The 22,423-nt window shown below is 47.1% G+C and overlaps 1 protein-coding gene across 2 annotated transcripts in view; it reads right to left on the bottom strand.

Annotated features, from left to right (window-relative positions):
* Positions 1-22,423, bottom strand: part of ino80 (INO80 complex ATPase subunit) — a 115,500-nt gene that overhangs the window by 13,275 nt on the left and 79,802 nt on the right. For both annotated transcript variants that reach the window (XM_064991686.1, XM_064991687.1), the window contains exons 27-32: positions 17,138-17,265; positions 11,303-11,397; positions 10,545-10,617; positions 3,822-3,980; positions 3,164-3,266; positions 2,986-3,074 (exon numbers count right to left, since the gene is read on the bottom strand). In XM_064991686.1, the coding sequence (XP_064847758.1) occupies positions 2,986-3,074; positions 3,164-3,266; positions 3,822-3,980; positions 10,545-10,617; positions 11,303-11,397; positions 17,138-17,265 (647 nt within the window). The remainder of the gene's footprint in view (positions 1-2,985; positions 3,075-3,163; positions 3,267-3,821; positions 3,981-10,544; positions 10,618-11,302; positions 11,398-17,137; positions 17,266-22,423) is intronic.

Genomic DNA, 22,423 nt, shown 5'->3' with positions numbered 1-22,423 from the left:
CAGTTTCAACTGTTCTGCCTGCGGCTATGGAATCCTGACCTGTTCACTGGACGTGCTACCTGTCCCAGACCTGTTATTTTACCATGCTGGTCATTTATGAACATTTGAACATCTTGGCCATGTTCTGTTATAATCTCCACCTGGCACAGCCAGAAGAGGACTGGCAACCCCTCATAGCCTGGTTCCTCTCTAGGTTTCTTCCTAGGTTCTGGCCTTTCTAGGGAGTTTTTCCTAGCCAACGTGCTTCTACACCTGCATTGCTTGCTGTTTGGGGTTTTAGGCTGTGTTTCTGTACAGCACTTTGAGATATCAGCTGATGTACGAAGGGCTTTATAAATACATTTGATTTGATTTGTGCCTGTAAACAGTTGAGGCCAGGTGCTGGTGAGACGGAGGAGCTGAAGAGACAGAAATGATGGTAATAAAAGAGTTAAAGTTTAAGCCGGGTAACATTTTAGTGAACTGACAGTAACTTCTGGTATTTGTTTTTCTCCTTTTCTTTTTGTTTTAGAGAGAGGGAGGTGGAGGAGCTGCAGAGAGAGAATACAAGTAAACCAACTGAAAGGTTATTACTATTCCAGACAGGAAAAATATGTGGGATTTTATCTTTGATTGTGTAACATGATTAATGCTAGCGTAAATTAGAATGCCGACTTTACACTCATCAGAAAGCACAATTTTTTGTCTGTTGTGTTCACAGCCAATGGTGGCCTTTTCTGCTGGTTTGACTGATTCCGGGTGTGTAGGAAACTACAGTGGTCTTGACTACAGTCCTCAGGAACATCGGCAAGGCCTACAGCAGAACTACAGGTCCTGACCACACTAACACCATGCCATATACACTATATTGGGTACACCGTTCATGAAAATGGATAGCTCCTACAGACAGAGTCACACATGGCCGTGGCTTGATATAAAAAGCAGGCAGACAGGTATCAAGGCATTCAGTTACTGTTCGACTGAACGTTAGAATGGACTAAACGAGTGACTTAAGTGACTGAGCGTGGTATGATCATTCGTGCCAGGCGCACCGGTTCCTATACCTCATAACCGGACGGCCTCCTGGGGTTTTTCACGCATGACAGTGTCAAGGGTTAATTGAGAACGGTGCGACAAACAAACAGACATCCAGTCAGGCGAAGTCCTGTGGGTGAAAACTGCTCGTTGATGAGAAGAAGAAGAGGTCCAAGGAGAATGGCAAGAATCGTGGAAGCTAACAGGCGGACCACAAACAGACAAATAACAGCGCGGTACAACAGTGGTGTGCAGAACGGCATCTCGGAACACACAACTCATCTGTCCTTGTCGGGGATGGGTTTATTACAGCAGACGACCACACCGGGTTCCACTCCTATCAGCTAAACACAAGAAGCAGCAGCTCCAGTGGGCAACGCCATCACCACAGCACCTTCAGTGGCTTACTGCTCTTCCCTTTGTAAGGGAGGCACCATGCAATAATGCTCTTTGATGTGAGTAGTGGGATTAAAAGCCACAATGTTCCTCTCTAACTAATAAATAGGCATTATATATATATATTTTTTTTTCTTCTCCAGATTTGTGTCATTGACATTTGTGAGGCACAAAATTTCACACAGCTGGGACAGAAGGGTTTATTTTTTATTTTTTAGCTAAGTGCCATTGCCGATGTCCCCAGTGGCCATTTCCAATATGGCCGCCAACCAGCTGCACAGGGCCATAGTGGTCAGGATGCACATGGCCTTATCTCCATATATGAAGGCCAACGGTGGCTTAAAGTGTTTGTGGTGGTGTGGAGAACAATAATATGTCATACACAGTGGAAAGTATTCGGACCCCTGACTTCTTCCACATTTAGGTATGTTACAGCCTTATAATAAAATGGATTAAATAAATAAAGAATCCTCAATCTACACACAATACCCCATAGTGACATCACAATACCCCATAATGACATGACAGTACCCCATAATGACATCACAGTACCCCATAGTACCCCATACAGACAAAGCAAAAACAGATTTAAAAAAAACAAAATACCTTATTTACATAAGTATTCAGACCCTTTGCTATGAGACTCAAAATTGAGCTCAGGTGCATTTTGTTTCTATTGATCATCCTTGAGATGTTTCTACAACTTGATTGGAGTCCACTTGTAGTAAATTCAATTTGATTGGACATGATTTGTAAAGGCAAACACCTGTCTATATAAGTTCCCACAGTTGACAGTGCATGTCAGAGCAAAAACCAAGCCATGAGGTCGAAGGAATTGTCCATAGAGCTCCAAGACAGGATTGTGTCGAGGCACAGATCTGGGGAAGGGTACCAAAACATTTCTGCAACATTGAAGGTCCCCAAGAACACAGTGTCCTTCATCATTCTTAAATGGAAGAAGTTTGGAACCACCAAGACTCTTCCTAGAGCTGGCCACCCGCCCAAACTGAGCAATCGGGGGAGAAGGGCCTTGATCAGGGAGGTGACCAAGAACCCGATGGTTACTCTGATAGAGCTCCAGAGTTCCTCTGTGGAGATGAGAGAACCTTCCAGAAGGACAACCATCTCCACAGCACTCCACCAATCAGGCCTTTATGGTAGAGTGGCCAGACAGAAGCCACTCCTCAGTAAAAGGCACATGACAGCCCTCTTGGAGTTTGCCAAAAAGACACCTGAAGGACTCTCAGACCATGAGAAACAAGATTCTGAATGCCAAGGGTCTGGAGGAAACCTGGCACCATCCCTACGGTGAAGCATGGTGGTGGCAGCAGCATCATGCTGTGGGAATGTTTTTCATCGGTTTTAATTTTTTTTGTATAAATTAGCAAATGTAAAAAATAAATAATAATAATTTATAACTGTCTTTGCTTTGTCATTAATGGATACTGTGTAGATTAATGAGGGGGGGGAAAATATTTAATCGATTTTAGAATAAGGCTGTAACATAACAAAACGTGGAAACGGGGGTCAGAAACTTAAAAGTATTGTTTAAAAAGGCGTGACATAAGGTTGTACCTTGTCAGCGTATTTCTCTCTCTTTCTCCTGCGGTCCTTCATCTTGCTGCACTCCTCCTGTTGTGTCTTCTCTTCCTGACGAACGCGCACTGCGGGACACAATACAGAGGTAGCAGACAAATCAGTAAACGGGTTTTCTCACACAGGAACAACAGGAACCAATCACAAGTCCCCTCACGTCTCTTCTCCAGCTCCTCGTCGTCCAGCAGCAGACTGACCACCTCTTTAGGCTTCAGGGTGTCTGGTTTAAAGTTCCCCCCAGAGATCACCATCCTCTGGATCTGATGGAGAGGAGAGAGAGAGCAGGACACATGGATACAAAGGGTTAACTAGGACCAAGGCCTTTAGGGTCTCTCTCCAAAATTAAGTAGAAAGCTGTGAGGAAATAGAAAATGTTCGGAGCGTCGTATTAAACCCTGGTAGGATGTCGGTACAGTGCAGAGCGTCGTATTAAACCCTGGTAGGATGTCAGTAGTGTTCAGTTCATCGTATTAAACCTGGTAGGATGTCAGTAGTGTTCAGTTCATCGTATTAAACCCTGGTAGGATGTCAGTAGTGTTCAGTTCATCGTATTAAACCTGGTAGGATGTCAGTAGTGTTCAGTTCATCGTATTAAACCCTGGTAGGATGTCAGTAGTGTTCAGTTCATCGTATTAAACCCGGTAGGATGTCAGTAGTGTTCAGTTCATCGTATTAAACCCGGTAGGATGTCAGTAGTGTTCAGTTCATCGTATTCAACCCGGTAGGATGTCAGTAGTGTTCAGTTCATCGTATTAAACCCGGTAGGATGTCAGTAGTGAGCTCCATCTTCTTCTTGACCTAAAGTAGTGTCTCACCTCACTCTTCTCCTTGGCCCTCTGCAGTATCCTCTCCTCTATAGTGAGCTGACAGATCAGACGGTACACAGTGACCTGCTTGGTCTGACCCAGGCGGTGAGCTCTGTCCATAGCCTGCTGGTCCACTGTAGGGTTCCAGTCACTGTCATAGAAGATCACCTAGTGAGGGAGCATGAGAGGGAGAGCGACAGGGGGAGAGGAGAGAGTGAAAGCGAGAGAGAGAGAGAGAGAGTGAAAGCGAGAGAGAGAGAGAGTGAAAGCGAGAGAGAGAGAGAGTGAAAGCGAGAGAGAGTGAAAGCGAGAGAGAGCGAAAGCGAGAGAGAGAGAGATTGAAAGCGAGAGAGAGAGTGAAAGCGAGAGAGAGAGTGAAAGCGAGAGAGAGAGTGAAAGCGAGAGAGAGTGAAAGCGAGAGAGAGTGAAAGCGAGAGAGAGAGAGAGTGAAAGCGAGAGAGAGAGAGAGAGTGAAAGCGAGAGAGAGAGAGAGAGTGAAAGCGAGAGAGAGAGAGAGTGAAAGCGAGAGAGAGAGAGTGAAAGCGAGAGAGAGAGAGTGAAAGCGAGAGAGAGTGAAAGCGAGAGAGAGAGAGATTGAAAGCGAGAGAGAGAGTGAAAGCGAGAGAGAGAGTGAAAGCGAGAGAGAGTGAAAGCGAGAGAGAGTGAAAGCGAGAGAGAGTGAAAGCGAGAGAGAGTGAAAGCGAGAGAGAGTGAAAGCGAGAGAGAGTGAAAGCGAGAGAGAGAGAGTGAAAGCGAGAGAGAGTGAAAGCGAGAGAAAGAGAGAGAGTGAAAGCGAGAGAGTGAAAGCGAGAGAGAGTGAAAGCGAGAGAGTGAAAGCGAGAGAGAGTGAAAGCGAGAGAGAGTGAAAGCGAGAGAGAGTGAAAGCGAGAGAGAGAGAGTGAAAGCGAGAGAGAGTGAAAGCGAGAGAGAGTGAAAGCGAGAGAGAGAGTGAAAGCGAGAGAGAGAGAGTGAAAGCGAGAGAGAGTGAAAGCGAGAGAGAGAGAGAGAGTGAAAGCGAGAGAGAGTGAAAGCGAGAGAGAGTGAAAGCGAGAGAGAGTGAAAGCGAGAGAGAGAGTGAAAGCGAGAGAGAGAGAGTGAAAGCGAGAGAGTGAAAGCGAGAGAGAGAGAGAGAAAGCGAGAGAGAGTGAAAGCGAGAGAGAGAGAGCAGGCGCGAACAAGATGGAGAGAAGCAAATTACTCACAGCCACCGAGAAGACCAGCTGGTGAAAACAGTTAGTTATACCAGTTATACCAGCCACACTGCAGTTATACCAGTTATACCAGCAACACTGCAGTTATAGCAGTTATACCAGCCACACTGCAGTTATAGCAGTTATACCAGCAACACTGCAGTTATAGCAGTTATACCAGCCACACTGCAGTTATAGCAGTTATACCAGCAACACTGCAGTTATAGCAGTTATACCAGCCACACTGCAGTTATACCAGTTATACCAGCCACAGTGCAGTTATACCAGCAACACTGCAGTTATAGCAGTTATACCAGCCACACTGCAGTTATACCAGTTACACCAGCCACACTGCAGTTATAGCAGTTATACCAGCCACACTGCAGTTATAGCAGTTATACCAGCCCCACTGCAGTTATACCAGTTACACCAGCCACACTGCAGTTATAGCAGTTATACCAGCAACACTGCAGTTATAGCAGTTATACCAGCCACACTGCAGTTATACCAGTTATACCAGCAACACTGCAGTTATAGCAGTTATACCAGCCACACTGCAGTTATACCAGTTATACCAGCAACACTGCAGTTATAGCAGTTATACCAGCCACACTGCAGTTACCCCAGTTATACCAGCCACACTGCAGTTATACCAGTTACACCAGCAACACTGCAGTTAGAGCAGTTATACCAGCCACAGTGCAGTTATACCAGCAACACTGCAGTTATAGCAGTTATACCAGCAACACTGCAGTTATAGCAGTTATACCAGCCACACTGCAGTTACACCAGTTATACCAGCCACACTGCAGTTATACCAGTTACACCAGCAACACTGCAGTAAGAGCAGTTATACCAGCCACACTGCAGTTATACCAGTTATACCAGCAACACTGCAGTTATAGCAGTTATACCAGCAACACTGCAGTTATAGCAGTTATACCAGCCACACTGCAGTTACCCCAGTTATACCAGCCACACTGCAGTTATACCTTCCACACTGCATTTATACCAGTTATACCAGTCACACTGCAGTTATACCTTCCACACTGCAGTCATACCAGTTATACCTTCCACGCTGCAGTTATACCAGTTATACTAGCCACACTGCAGTTATACCAGTTATACCTTCCACACCGCAGTTATACCAGTTATACCAGCCACACTGCAGTTATACCAGTTATACCTTCCACACTGCTGTTATACCTTCCACACTGCATTTATACCAGTTATACCAGTCACACTGCAGTTATACCTTCCACACTGCAGTCATACCAGTTATACCTTCCACGCTGCAGTTATACCAGTTATACTAGCCACACTGCAGTTATACCAGTTATACCTTCCACACCGCAGTTATACCAGTTATACCTTCCACACTGCAGTTATACCAGTTATACCTTCCACACTGCAGTTATACCAGCCACACTGCAGTTATACCTTCCACACTGCAGTTATACCAGTTATACTTCCACACTGCAGTTATACCTTCCACACTGCAGTTATACCTTCCACACTGCAGTTATACCTTCCACACTGCAGTTATACCTTCCACACTGCAGTTATACCTTCCACACTGCAGTTATACCTTCCACACTGCAGTTATACCAGTTATACTTTCCACACTGCAGTTATACCAGTTATACCAGCCACACTGCAGTTATACCAGTTATACCAGCCACACTGTAGTTATACTGTAGTTTTATGTATGGTTACACTGTAGTTACACTGTAGTTACACGTATGGTAATTATACTGTAGTTATACTGTAGTTATATGGTAGATATACGGTAGTTATACTGTAGTTATACATATGGTAATTATACTGTAGTTATACTGTAGTTATATGGTAGATATACTGTAGTTATACTGTAGTCGTATGGTAGTTATACTGTATTTATACTGTAGTTACATGCATGGTAGTTATACTGTAGTTACATGCATGGTAGTTATACTGTAGTTATACTGTAGTTATACTGTAGTTACATGCATGGTAGTTATACTGTAGTTACTGTAGTTATATGGTAGTTATACTGTAGTTATATGGTAGTTATACTGTAGTTGTACGGTAGTTATACTGTAGTTATACTGTAGTTACATGTATGGTAATTACACTGTAGTTATACTGTAGTTATACTGTAGTTGTATGGTAGTTGCACTGTAGTTACACTGTAGTTACACTGTAGTTACACTGTAGTTACATGTATGGTAGTTATACTGTAGTTATATGGTAGTTATACTGTAGTTATACTGTAGTCGTATGGTAGTTATACTGTAGTTACATGCATGGTAGTTATACTGTAGTTACATGCATGGTAGTTATACTGTAGTTACTGTAGTTATATGGTAGTTATACTGTAGTTGTACGGTAGTTGTACGGTAGTTATACTGTAGTTATACTGTAGTTACATGTATGGTAATTATACTGTAGTTATACTGTAGTTGTATGGTAGTTATACTGTAGTTGTACGGTAGTTATACTGTAGTTACATGTATGGTAATTATACTGTAGTTATACTGTAGTTATACTGTAGTTGTATGGTAGTTATACTGTAGTTATACTGTAGTTACATGTATGGTAGTTAAACTGTAGTTACATGTATGGTAGTTATACTGTAGTTACATGTATGGTAGTTATACTGTAGTAATACTGTAGTTGTATGGTAGTTATACTGTAGTTATACGGTAGTTATATGGTAGTTACTGTAGTTATACTGTAGTTGTATGGTAGTTATACTGTAGTTGTATGGTAGTTATACTGTAGTTATACTGTAGTTACATGTATGGTAGTTATACTGTAGTAATACTGTAGTTATACGGTAGTTATACTGTAGTTATACGGTAGTTATATGGTAGTTATATGGTAGTTACTGTAGTTATACTGTAGTTATACTGTAGTTGTACGGTAGTTATACTGTAGTTATACTGTAGTTACATGTATGGTAATTATACTGTAGTTATACTGTAGTTACATGTATGGTAGTTATACTGTAGTTACATGTATGGTAGTTATACTGTAGTTACATGTATGGTAGTTATACTGTAGTTACATGTATGGTAGTTATACTGTAGTTAAACTGTGGTTGTATGGTAGTTATACTGTAGTTATACTGTAGTTACATGCATGTAGTTATACTGTAGTTACATGTATGGTAATTATACTGTAGTTATACTGTAGTTGTATGGTAGTTATACTGTAGTTGTACGGCAGTTATACTGTAGTTGTACTGTAGTTGTATGGTAGTTATACTGTCGTTATACTTGGGGCGGGTTCAAACCCCCGAGCTGACAAGGTACAAAATCTGTCGTTCTGCCCCTGAACAGGCAGTTAACCCACTGTTCCTAGGCAGTCATTGAAAATAAGAATTTGTTCTTAACTGACTTGCCTGATTAAATAAAGGTAAAAAATATATATAAAAAATATATATATAAAAAAATACTGTAGTTATATGGTAGTTATATGGTACCATATGGTACTGTAGTTGTACTGTAGTTGTACTGTAGTTACACTGTAGTTACATGTATGGTAGTTATACTGTAGTTACACTGTAGTTACACTGTAGTTACACACATGTATGGCAGTTATACTGTAGTTATACGTATGGTAGTTATACTGTAGATATACTGTAGTTATACTGTAGTTATACTGTAGTTATACTGTAGTTATACTGTAGTTACACTGTAGTTACATGTATGGTAGTTATACTGTAGTTATACTGTAGTTATACTGTAGTTATACTGTAGTTACACTGTAGTTACATGTATGGTAGTTATACTGTAGTTACATGTATGGTAGTTATACTGTAGTTATACTGTAGTTACATGTATGGTAGTTATACTGTAGTTTGGTATATGGTATGGTGTATGGTTTGGTATATGGTGTATGGTATGGTGTATGGTTTGGTGTGTGGTGTATGGTATATGGTTAGGTGTATAGTTAGGTGTATGGTTTGGTGTATGGTTTGGTATAAGGTGTATGGTATGGTGTATGGTATGGTGTATGGTTTGGTGTATGGTATATGGTGTATGGTATGGTGTATGGTTTGGTGTATGGTATGGTGTATGGTATGGTGTGTGGTGTATGGTATATTGTATGGTATATGGTTTGGTGTATGGTATATGGTGTATGGTTTGGTGTATGGTATATGGTTTGGTGTATGGTATGGTGTACGGTATGTGTATGGTTTGGTGTATGGTATGGTGTACGGTTTGGTGTATGGTATGGTATATGGTTTGGTGTATGGTATGGTATATGGTTTGGTGTATGGTATATGGTTTGGTGTACGGTGTATGGTTTGGTGTATGGTGTATGGTGTATGGTATATGGTGTATGGTTTGGTGTATGGTATGGTGTATGGTATATGGTATGGAGTATGGTATGGTGTATGGTATATGGTGTATGGTATATGGTATGGAGTATGGTATATGGTGTATGGTTTGGTGTAGTGTATGGTGTGGTGTATGGTTTGGTATATGGTATGGTGTATGGTATATGGTGTATGGTATATGGTGTATGGTATATGGTATATGGTATATGGTGTATGGTGTTTGGTGTATGGTTTGGTGTATGGTATATGGTGTATGGTATGGTGTATGGTTTGGTGTATGGTATATGGTGTATGGTGTTTGGTATATGGTATATGGTATATGGTGTATGGTGTATGGTGTTTGGTGTATGGTGTATGTGGTTGTTTTGAGAAACATTTACAGAAGCTTATTTAGACATTTAGACATCCATATCACTTTAAGGGAGAGAAACAGAGAGACAGAGAGAGGGGGATGAGAGACAGAGAGAGAGGGGGATGAGAGACAGAGAGAGGGGGATGAGAGACAGAGAGAGAGGGGGACGAGAGAGAGACAGAGGGGGATGAGAGAGACAGAGAGAGTGGGGGATGAGAGAGAGCGAGGTAGGTGAGAGAGAGAAAGAGAGAGGGGGATGAGAGAGAGAGAGGGGGATGAGAAAGAGAAAGAGAGGGGGATGAGAGAGAGAGAGACAGAGAGGGGGATGAGAGAGAGAGAGACAGAGAGGGGGACGAGAGAGAGAGACAGAGAGACAGAGAGAGACAGAGACAGAGACAGAGAGAGAGAGAGAGAGAGAGAGACAGAGAGAGAGAGAGAGAGAGAGAGAGAGACAGAGAGAGAGAGAGAGAGAGAGACAGAGACAGAGAGACAGAGAGAGACAGAGACAGAGACAGAGAGAGAGAGAGAGAGAGAGAGAGAGAGAGAGAGAGAGACAGAGCGGTAGAGAGAGAGAGACAGAGAGAGACAGAGACAGAGACAGAGACAGAGACAGAGAGAGAGAGAGAGAGAGAGACAGAGAGACAGAGAGACAGAGAGAGAGAGAGAGAGAGAGAGAGAGAGAGAGAGAGAGAGAGAGAGAGAGACAGAGAGAGAGAGAGAGAGAGAGAGAGAGAGAGAGAGAGAGAGAGAGACAGAGACAGAGACAGAGACAGAGACAGAGACAGAGAGAGAGAGAGAGAGAGAGAGAGAGAGACAGAGAGAGAGAGAGACAGAGAGAGAGAGAGAGATAGACAGTTCCTCACAGTGTCAGCAGCAGTCAGGTTGATGCCCAGACCTCCAGCCCTCGTACTCAGGAGGAACACAAAGATGTCAGTCCTGAGAGACGAAGGGAGGAAAGAGAAAGAACATTATTGTTAATGACCCTTATTTTACCAGGTAAGATGACTCATATACAGCAACGCCCTGGGGAACAGTTATATGGGAGAGGAGGGGGGGATGAATGAGCCAAGTGGAAGCTGGGGATGATTAGTTGGCCATGATGGTATGAGGACCAGATTGGGTCAATTTATCCAGGACACCAGGGATAACACCTCTACTCTTACGATAAGTGCCATGGGATCTTTAGTGACCACAGTGTCAGGACACCTGTTAAAAACATTCCCATACCAAACACCACACACAGGGCAATGTCCCCAATCACTGCCCTGGGGCTTTGGGATATTTTTTGGACCAGATGAAAGAGTGCTTCCTACTGGCAGTCAAACACCACTTCTAGCAGCATCTGGCCAGCAGTGCGATGCAGGGTGGTATGCTCGTCAGCAGATTGTATAGCCAGAGAGATGGTTTACAATGTATCACACATTCACCACAACTAGAAGCAGAGCGCCCAAGGCCCATAGAGACCAGAATACACAGAGACAAACCAGAATACACAGAGACAAACCAGAATACACAGAGACAAACCAGAATACACAGAGACAAACAGTAGTGAGCCAAAGCCGTCCACAGCCAATAGCCTGGAGGAGGATGAAAACAGTTGAACTAAGAGAGACAGACTCACCTGCTCTGGAAGTCAGCCACCATGTCTCTGCGTTCTGAGATCTTGGAGGAGCCGTCCAGACGCATGTAGGTGTGTTTACGATACACCATGTACTCCTGGAGGGGGGGGGAATAAAGGGGTTTAAGATACCAGCTTATTCCTGGCTCATGTTGAGTCACAGGAAAACTCGGTTGGCTTGAAGTGTCCCACAACACATCTGGCCCCGGTTCCCACAACACATCCGTCCCCGGTTCCCACAACACATCCGGTTCCCACAACGCATCTGACCCCGGTTCCCACAACGCATCTGACCCCGGTTCCCACAACGCATCCGGTCCCCGGTTCCCACAACGCATCCGGTCCCTGGTTCCCACAACGCATCCGGTCCCCGGTTCCCACAACACATCCGGTCCCCGGTTCCCACAACACATCCGGCCCCGGTTCCCACAACACATCCGGTCCCCGGTTCCCACAACACATCCGGTCCCCGGTTCCCACAACACATCCGGGCCCCGGTTCCCACAACACATCTGGCCCCGGTTCCCACAACACATCCGGTTCTTACAACACATCCGGTTCCCACAACACATCTGGCCCCGGTTCCCACAACACATCCGGTCCCCGGTTCCCACAACACATCTGGCCCCGGTTCCCACAACACATCCGGTCCCCGGTTCCCACAACACATCTGGCCCCGGTTCCCACAACACATCCGGTCCCCGGTTCCCACAACACATCTGGCCCCGGTTCCCACAACACATCCGGTCCCCGGTTCCCACAACACATCTGGCCCCGGTTCCCACAACACATCCGGTCCCCGGTTCCCACAACACATCCGGCCCCGGTTCCCACAACACATCTGACCCCGGTTCCCACAACACATCCGGTTTGCAATTGATTGCAAAGTCCTTCTTTGCCATTCAAATGAACTGAATACCCCAAAAACATTTCCACTGCATTTCAGCCCTGCCACAAAAGGACCAGCTGACATCATGTCAGTGATTCTCTCGTTAACACAGGTGTGAGTGTTGACGAGGACAAGGCTGGAGATCACTCTGTCATGCTGATTGAGTTCGAATAACAGACTGGAAGCTTCAAAAGGAGGGTGGTGCTTGGAATCATTGTTCTTCCTCTGTCTACCATGGTTACCTGCAAGGAAACACGTGCCGTCATCATTGCTTTGCACAAAATGGGCTTCACAGGCAAGGATATTGCTGCCAGTAAGATTGCACCTAAATCAACCATTTATCGGATCATCAAGAACTTCAAGGCGAGCGGTTCAAATGTTGTGAAGGCGGCTTCAGGGCACCCAAGAAAGTCCAGCAAGCGCCAGGACCTTCTACTAAAGTTGATTCAGCTGCGGGATCGGGGCACCACCAGTACAGAGCTTGCTCAGGAATGGCAGCAGACAGGTGTGAGTGCATCTGCACGCACAGTGAGGCAAAGACTTTTGGAGGATGGCCTGGTGTCAAGAAGTGAGGCAAAGAAGCCACTTCTCTTCAGGAAAAACATCAGGGACTGACTGATATTCTGCAGAAGGTACAGGGATTGGACTGCTGAGGACTGGGGTAAAGTCATATATTCTCTGATGAATCCCCTTTCTGATTGTTTGGGGCATCCGGAAAAAGCTTGTCCGGATAAGACAAGGTGAGAGCTAGCATCAGTCCTGTGTCATGCCAACAGTAAAGCATCCTGAGACCATTCATGTGTGGGGTTGCTTCTCAGCTAAGGGAGTGGGCTCACTCAAAATTTTGCCTAAGAACACAGCCGTGAATAAAGAATGGTATCAACACATCCTCCGAGAGCAATTTCTCCCAACCATCCAGGAACAGTTTGTTGACGAACAATGCCTTTTCCAGCATGATGGAGCACCTTGCCATAAGGCAAAAGTGATAACCAAGTGGCTTGGGGAACGAAACATCAATATTTTGAGTCCATGGCCAGGAAACTCCCCAGACCTTAATCCCATTGAGAACTTGTGGTCAATCCTTAAGAGACGGGTGGACAAACAAAAACCCACAAATTTTAACAAACTCCAAGCTTTGATTATGCAAGAATGGGCTGCCATCAGTCAGGATGTGGCCCAGAAGTTAATTGACAGCATGCCAGGATGGATTGCAGAGGTCTTGAAAAAGAAGGGTCAACACTGCAAATATTGACTCTGCATCAACTTCATGTAATTGTTAATAAATCGCTTGACACATGAAATGCTTGTAATTATACTTCAGTATTCCATAGTAACATCTGACAAAAATATCTAAAAACACTGAAGCAGCAAACATTGTGGAAATTAATATGTGTCATTCTCAAAACGTTTGGCCACGGCTGTACGCTTGACTTGAGTCTCCAGCGTCCTGGTCGTGACTGAGACAGACCTGGACCACATGAACCACCTAGATAATGAATGAATGAATAATGAGTCAAACAATAGCAATGAATAAAGGCGAGTCACTACAAAATCCAAATTGGATCGTTTAGAGCAGCATAGCCCCCATCAGAATGGCTCTTGCATTTTTCAGTGAGTGGTCTTGCCTGCTGTTCTCGTAATATATGCAGCAGACGCAATGCGGTGGTTTCCTGATCCAAGAGCCTTGGTGTAGAGGAACAATACATAAAGACCGCAGACAAATCTGATTGAACGATGTACAGCAGCAAAGACCCCATCGTAACATTTCTGGAACTGTGTGTGTGTGTGTGTGTTTGGTGACAGAGTGTGGTTAACCCATGCAAACGAGAAACAGAGAGACTTGGCAACGCTCCGCCCTGACAGAACAGCTGACGACGTCATTGTCATCCATCTGGCCTCGGAACTAGAGAAGATCTGCGATGTTACACGGCGCCGTAGATCGCCACGCCGACTGGAGACAAAAAAACAATCACGCTGATGACACAGATTACAATCTCTGTGGTTTTGTTCCCCCCCCAAAAAAAAGAACTGACAGAGGGGACGGAAAATCAACTCCAGCTGGAGAGAGATCATATTGGAGAGCGAAAGGGGAGATAGACGAGGGGAGTTCGACTTCATCTATGAACGACTCAATTCAACTTCAGAAGAAATAAATCACTGTCTATTGATGAGTACGAGTCAAAGTGTATTTATTCAGTACTGTCATTGATCACAGATCACCTTGTTTTTGTGTCATTACCATTTGCATTTATCCCCCCCTGCCCAACGACTAAAGACTATATATATATATATATATATATAGTGTGTCAGCACCCACCAATCATCTCTTTTGAAGACCTAGTATAGACCACATTATTTAGTTTTTGGCCTATTTTCCCACCACTGGCATTTGCCCCATGCCCAGCCAATGAGATGTCTGCCAGCCATGTTACCCAACAGACAGGAGGAACACGTAGCCAGTCACCAGCCATCAAAGACCTCATGAAAACAGTACAGTTTAGCCATCAAACACTACCCATCCACAGAACCCACTACCTCACCATGAACGCACTACCTCATGCAGAACAGAACGCACTACCACACGAAGAACCACTGAACGCCCTACCTCACCACGGAACGCACTACCTCACCATGAACACACTACCTCACTACGGAACACACTACCTCACTACGGAACACCCTACCTCACTACGGAACACCCTACCTCACGACGGAACACCCTACCTCACGACGGAACACCCTACCTCACGACGGAACACCCTACCTCACGACGGAACACCCTACCTCACGACGGAACACCCTACCTCACGACGGAACACCCTACCTCACGACGGAACACCCTACCTCACGACGGAACACCCTACCTCACGACGGAACACACTACCTCACGACGGAACACACTACCTCACGACGGAACACACTACCTCACGACGGAACACACTACCTCACTACGGAACACACTACCTCACTACGGAACACCCTACCTCACTACGGAACACCCTACCTCACTACGGAACACCCTACCTCACTACGGAACACCCTACCTCACTACGGAACACCCTACCTCACTACGGAACACCCTACCTCACTACGGAACACACTACCTCACTACGGAACACCCTACCTCACTACGGAACACCCTACCTCACTACGGAACACCCTACCTCACTACGGAAAACCCTACCTCACGACGGAACACACTACCTCACTACGGAACAAGACCAACCATGAGAGAATGGAGGAGTTCCTGGTACGATGACTTCACGCCACGGAGGTGCCTGTGTGTTTGTGTCTATAGGGCAACAATAGAGCTATACAGAGCTAGGACCAGAAATGACAGTGCTATTGTTGTACAGGGGTCAGAATGCTGTAACACTGGAAGCACCCTGGCTGTTCCCATGCTTTCAGCTCAACAAGAGACCTTTCCACATGCCACAAACAAGTGCTTTTGGTTTTCTCCATGCATCTATTTTCCCTCACTCAAGCCCATAGCCCACTCATCCCCTCCCCCTCCAAGAGGTAGTCTCTCTACAACGAGGTACAGGATAATCAGAGCAACCAGTGGTACCTGTGTCCCCCTAGTGGAGAGAGATCTACACTACATGAACAAAAGTATGTGGACACCTGCTCGTCGAACATCTCGTTCCAAAATTATGGGCATTAATATGGAGTTGGTCCCCCCCTTTGCTGCTATAACAGCCTCCACTCTTCTGGGAAGGCTTTCCAGTAGATGTTGGAGCATTGCTGCAGAGACTTGCATCCATTCAGCCACAAGAGCATTAGTGAGGTCGAGCACTGACGTTGGGCAATTAGGTATGGCTCGCAGTCGGCGTTCCAATTCATCCCAAAGGTGTTCGATGGAGTTGAGGTCAGGGTTCTGTGCAGGCCAGTCAAGTTCTTCCATACCGATCTCAACAAACCATTAATGTATGGACCTCACTTTGTGCATGGGGTCATTGTCATGTCGAAACAGGAAAGGGCCTTCCCCAAACTGTTGCCACAAAGTTGGAAGCACAGAATCATCTAGAATGTCATTGTATGCTGTAGCGTTAAGATTTCCCTTCACTCGAACTAAGGGACCCAAACCACGAAAAACAGCCCCAGAACATTATTCCAACTCCACCAAACTTTACAGTTGGCACTATGCATTGGGGCGGGTAGCGTTTTCTTGGCATTCGCCAAACTTAGATTCGTCCGTCGGACTGACAGATGGTGAAGCGTGATTCATCACTCCAGAGAACATGTTTCCACTGCGTCAGTCCAATGGCGGCGAACTTTACACCACTCCAGACGACACTTGGCATTGCGCATGGTGATCTTAGGCTTGTGTGCGGCTGCTCGGCCATGGAAAGCCATTTCATGAAGCTCCCGACGAACAGTTTTCTGTGCTGACGTTGCTTCCAGAGGCAGTTTGGAACTCAGTAGTGAGTGTTGCAACCAAGGACAGACAATTTGTACCTGCTTCAGTACTCGACGGTCCGTCTCTGTGAGCTTGTATGGCTTACCACTTCGCGGCTGAGCCGTTGTTGCTCCTAGACATTCCCACTCCACAACAACGGGTGGCATCCTATGACGGGGCCACGTTGAAAGTCACTGACCTCTTCAGTTATACTGCAAATGTTTGTCTACGGAGATTGAACGGCTGTGCGCTCGATTTTACACCCCTGTCAGCAACAGGTGTGGCTGAATCCACTAATTTGAAGGGGTGTCCACATACTTCGTGTATATATAGTTTAGCTTCGTTTTTTCCCAACGTCAAGGCCACTATTCATAAAGCGTCCCAGTCTAGGATCAGTTTGGGGGGGGGGGGGGGGGGGGGGAGCTACTCTGAGTTGCATTATAATCACAGGCCAACCGCACTGTTTCTGTGGACGTCTCTCACTCTGATGACCGTGGTGTCGCCTAACAGTAGATGAGTGACCCTTGAGTCCACCCTACTCTGCACTCACCTCCAGCAGGTCGATCATGCGAGTCATCTGGGAGTAGATGAGGACGCGGTGTCCCTGAGTCTTCAGGCGACAAAGCAGTAGATCCAGAGTGTGCAGCTTCCCACTGTCAGTGATCAGGGTCTCCTTGTCTGAAACACAGAGGGCAGAAAGGCCTACATGTTGAGCATCTTAAATTCACTTTTAGGATCAGAAATAACACATTTGCTTTTGGGAACAGCAAGATTACTTTTGTTCTGAGGTCTTGTTGATTTGAACCAGTAACTGTGATTGTTTTGGAGGATGTTTGGCCACATGTTCCAGGACATCGACATAATAACTTGAAAGCTATTGATGAGCTTAAATCTGAAAAAGCAACCAGTGCTATCGCATCCACAGAGGACACAGTGCTATCACATCAATAGAGGACACAGTGCTATCACATCAATAGAGGACACAGTGCTATCGCATCAATAGAGGACACAGTGCTATCGCAACAATAGAGGACACAGTGCTATCACATCAATAGAGGACACAGTGCTATCACATCAATAGAGGACACAGTGCTATCACATCAATAGAGGACACAGTGCTATCGCATCAACAGAGGACACAGTGCTATCGTATCAACAGAGGACACAGTGCTATCATATCAGAGGACACAGTGCTATCACATCAATAGAGGACACAGTGCTATCGTATCAACAGAGGACACAGTGCTATCACATCAATAGAGGACACAGTGCTATCATATCAATAGAGGACACAGTGCTATCACATCAATAGAGGACACAGTGCTATCACATCAATAGAGGACACAGTGCTATCACATCAATAGAGGACACAGTGCTATCGCATCAACAGAGGACACAGTGCTATCGCATCAACAGAGGACACAGTGCTATCACATCCACAGAGGACACAGTGCTATCGCATCGTATGGGGAAGTGAAGGAGGGCGGCAGACAGACAGACAGGGAGGCAGAGACAGAGGCAGACAGAGAGGAAGACAGAGAGGCAGAGGGAGAGACAGAGGGAGAAAGAGGGAGAGACAGAGGGGGAGACAGAGGGAGAGACAGTGGGAGAGAGAGAGGGAGAGAGAGAGGGAGAAAGAGAGGGGGAGACAGAGGGAGAGACAGAGGGAGAGACAGAGGGAGAGAGAGGGGGAGACAGAGAGGGGGAGACAGAGAGGGGGAGACAGAGAGGGGGAGACAGAGAGGGGGAGACAGAGAGGGGGAGACAGAGAGTGGGAGACAGAGAGTGGGAGACAGAGAGTGGGAGACAGAGAGGGGGAGACAGAGGGGGAGACAGAGGGGGAGACAGAGGGAGAGAGAGAGGGAGAAAGAGAGGGGGAGACAGAGGGAGAGACAGAGGGAGAGACAGAGGGAGAGAGAGGGGGAGACAGAGAGGGGGAGACAGAGAGGGGGAGACAGAGAGGGGGAGACAGAGAGGGGGAGACAGAGAGGGGGAGACAGAGAGTGGGAGACAGAGAGTGGGAGACAGAGGGGGAGACAGAGGGGGAGACAGAGGGGGAGACAGAGGGGGAGACAGAGAGGGAGACAGAGAGGGAGAGACAGAGGGCGAGACAGAGGGGGAGACAGAGGGGGAGACAGAGGGGGAGACAGAGGGGGAGACAGAGGGAGAGACAGGCGGAGAGAGACACAGGATGGAAGGAGTGAGATGAAAGAGAGATCACCCAGACCCAACAGACCAGGGTACTGCCCCACCCAGACCCAACAGACCAGGGTACTGCCCCACCCAGACCCAACAGACCAGGGTACTTCCCCACCCAGAACCAACAGACCAGGGTACTGCCCCACCCAGACCAGGGTACTGCCCCACCCAGACCAGGGTACTGCTCAGACCAGGGTACAGAACTGCCCAGACCCAACAGACCAGGGTACACCCCAGACCCAACAGACCAGGGTACTTCCCCACCCAGACCCAACAGACCAGGGTACTGCCCCACCCAGACCAGGGTACTGCCCCACCCAGACCAGGGTACTGCCCCACCCAGACCAGGGTACTGCCCCACCCAGAACCAACAGACCAGGGTACTGCCCCACCCAGACCAGGGTACTGCCCCACCCAGACCAGGGTACTGCTCAGACCAGGGTACAGAACTGCCCAGACCCAACAGACCAGGGTACACCCCAGACCCAACAGACCAGGGTACTGCCCCACCCAGACCAGGGTACTGCCCCACCCAGACCAGGGTACTGCTCAGACCAGGGTACAGAACCGCTCAGACCCAACAGACCAGGATACACCCCAGACCAGGGTACTGCCCAGACCCAACAGACCAGGGTACAGAACCACCGAGACCCAACAGACCAGGGTACAGAGCCACCCATACCCAACAGACCAGGGCACTGCCCAGACCCAACAGACCAAGGTACAGAACCACCCATACCCAACAGACCAGGGTAGAGAACCGCCCAGAACCTACAGACCAGGGTACTGCCCATACCCAACAGACCAGGGCACTGCCCAGACCCAACAGACCAAGGTACAGAACCACCCATACCCAACAGACTAGGGTAGAGAACCGCCCAGAACCTACAGACCAGGGTACTGCCCAGAACCAACAGTCCAGGGTACTGCCCAGACCCAACAGACCAGGGTACTGCTCAGGCCAGGGTACAGAACCGCCCAAACCCAACAGACCAGGGTACTCCCCAGACCCAACAGACCAGGGTACAGAACCACCCAGACCCAACAGACCAGGGTACAGAACCACCCAGACCAGGGTACAGAACCACCCATACCCAACAGACCAGGGTACTGCCCAGCCCAGATCCAACAGACCAGGGTACTGCCCCGCCCAGACCCAACAGACCAGGGTACTGCCCAGCCCAGACCCAACAGAGCAGGGTACTGCCCAGAACCAACAGACCAGGGTACTGCCCAGCCCAGACCCAAAAGACCAGGGTAATGCCCAGACCACTGCCCAGCCCAGACCCAACAGACCAGGGTACTGCCCAGACCCAACAGACCAGGGTACTGCCCAGCCCAGACCCAACAGACCAGGGTACTGCCCAGCCCAGACCCAACAGACCAGGGTACTGCCCAGCCCAGACCCAACAGACCAGGGTACTGCCCAGCCCAGACCCAAAAGACCAGGGTAATGCCCAGAACCAACAGACTAGGGTACTGCCCAGAACCAACAGACCAGGGTACTGCCCAGACCCAACAGACCAGGGTACTGCCCAGACCCAACAGACCAGGGTACAGCCCAGACCCAACAGACCAGGGTACTGCCCAGAACCAACAGACCAGGGTACTGCCCAGAACCATTCTACTTCAGCAAACAAACATTTCCATTACCTTCAATAAAACACAGTCGAGAGTTTTTGCAACTTTGTTAAGCAAGAAGGGTGAAACAATTTGCTGCCAAAAGAGGGAGTTGTTATTTGTCTGCCGTGTTTGACCTTCACGTTGCATCCAAACAACAGAGCAACACTTCACTTTCACTCACCACAGAAGCATTTCTAACAGCCACTTTGGCAAAACCCCAGAGGCCTCAGCCTCACCAAACACAGAGCTGTATCTGGAAGTGTTATTTTAAACTACCACTTCTGAAGAGGAGGGAGTGATTCAAATAAAAACAGGATGGACTTTGTTGTTGTTGTTGAAATGACAGAGGACTATGGTTGTCGACCTCCTTCCAAAACAACACAAATAGCTTTATATTATATAAATACATGTTTGTTTGTTTTTTCAGCATAATGCAAAATGGCTGGTTAGCAAATTGGGAACAAAAAAAGAAAGTGAGGCCATGAAATAATAACGTGGACGAGGATTTAAAGGGTTTAAAGGGTTAGTTCAGGTTACTTCCTCGTATGGCCGCTATCAGAGAAAATGCACTACAGTACAAATGGGATAGGCCGCACACACACTGATGTCACTATGGATACCAAATGTACCAACAAGCATTGTGCTCTACCCTCTTCATTACCTCCTCAGTACCCTATCCAACCCCCTTCCATTACCTCCCCACTACCCTATCCATTACCTCCCCACTACCCTATCCATTACCTCCCCACCACCCTATCCATTACCTCCCCACTACCCTATCCATTACCTCCCACCACCCTATCCATTACCTCCCACTACCCTATCCATTACCTCCTCAGTACCCTCTCCGTTACCTCCCACCACCCTATCCATTACCTCCCCACTACCCTATCCATTACCTCCCCACCACCCTATCCATTACCTCCCCACTACCCTATCCATTACCTCCCACCACCCTATCCATTACCTCCCACTACCCTATCCATTACCTCCTCAGTACCCTCTCCGTTACCTCCCACCACCCTATCCATTACCTCCCCACTACCCTATCCATTACCTCCCCACTACCCTATCCATTACCTCCCACCACCCTATCCATTACCTCCCACTACCCTATCCATTACCTCCCCACTACCCTATCCAACCCTCTTCATTACCTCCTCAGTACCCTATCCATTACCTCCTCAGTACCCTATCCATTACCTCCTCAGTACCCTCTTCATTACCTCATCAGTACCCTATCCATTACCTCCCCACTACCCTATCCATTACCTCCTCAGTACCCTCTCCATTACATCCTCACTACCCTATCCATTACCTCCTCAGTACCCTATCCATTACCTCCCCACTACCCTATCCATTACCTCCCCACTACCCTATCCATTACCTCCTCACTACCCTATCCGTTACCTCCTCAGTACCCTATCCGTTACCTCCTCAGTACCCTATCCGTTACCTCCTCACTACCCTCTCCATTACCTCCTCACTACCCTCTCCATTACCTCCTCACTACCCTCTCCATTACCTCCTCACTACCCTCTCCATTACCTCCTCACTACCCTCTCCATTACCTCCTCAGTACCCTCTCCATTACCTCCTCACTACCCTCTCCATTACCTCCTCAGTACCCTCTCCGTTACCTCCCACCACCCTATCCATTACCTCCCACTACCCTATCCATTACCTCCTCAGTACAATCTCCATTACCTCCTCAGTACCCTCTCCATTACCTCCTCACTACCCTATCCATTACCTCCACACTACCCTATCCATTACCTCCTCAGTACCATATCCATTACCTCCTCAGTACCCTCTCCATTACCTCCTCAGTACCCTCTCCATTACCTCCTCAGTACCCTATCCATTACCTCCTCACTACCCTATCCATTACCTCCTCACTACCCTATCCATTACCTCCTCACTACCCTCTCCGTTACCTCCCACCACCCTATCCGTTACCTCCTCACTACCCTATCCATTACCTCCTCACTACCCTCTCCATTACCTCCCCAGT

The sequence above is a fragment of the Oncorhynchus masou genome, chromosome 16, assembly GCF_036934945.1.
Source record: "Oncorhynchus masou masou isolate Uvic2021 chromosome 16, UVic_Omas_1.1, whole genome shotgun sequence".
NCBI lineage: Eukaryota > Metazoa > Chordata > Actinopteri > Salmoniformes > Salmonidae > Oncorhynchus > Oncorhynchus masou.
Note: the sequence above shows the minus strand (reverse complement) of the source record. Positions and strands in the feature narration are given on the sequence as shown.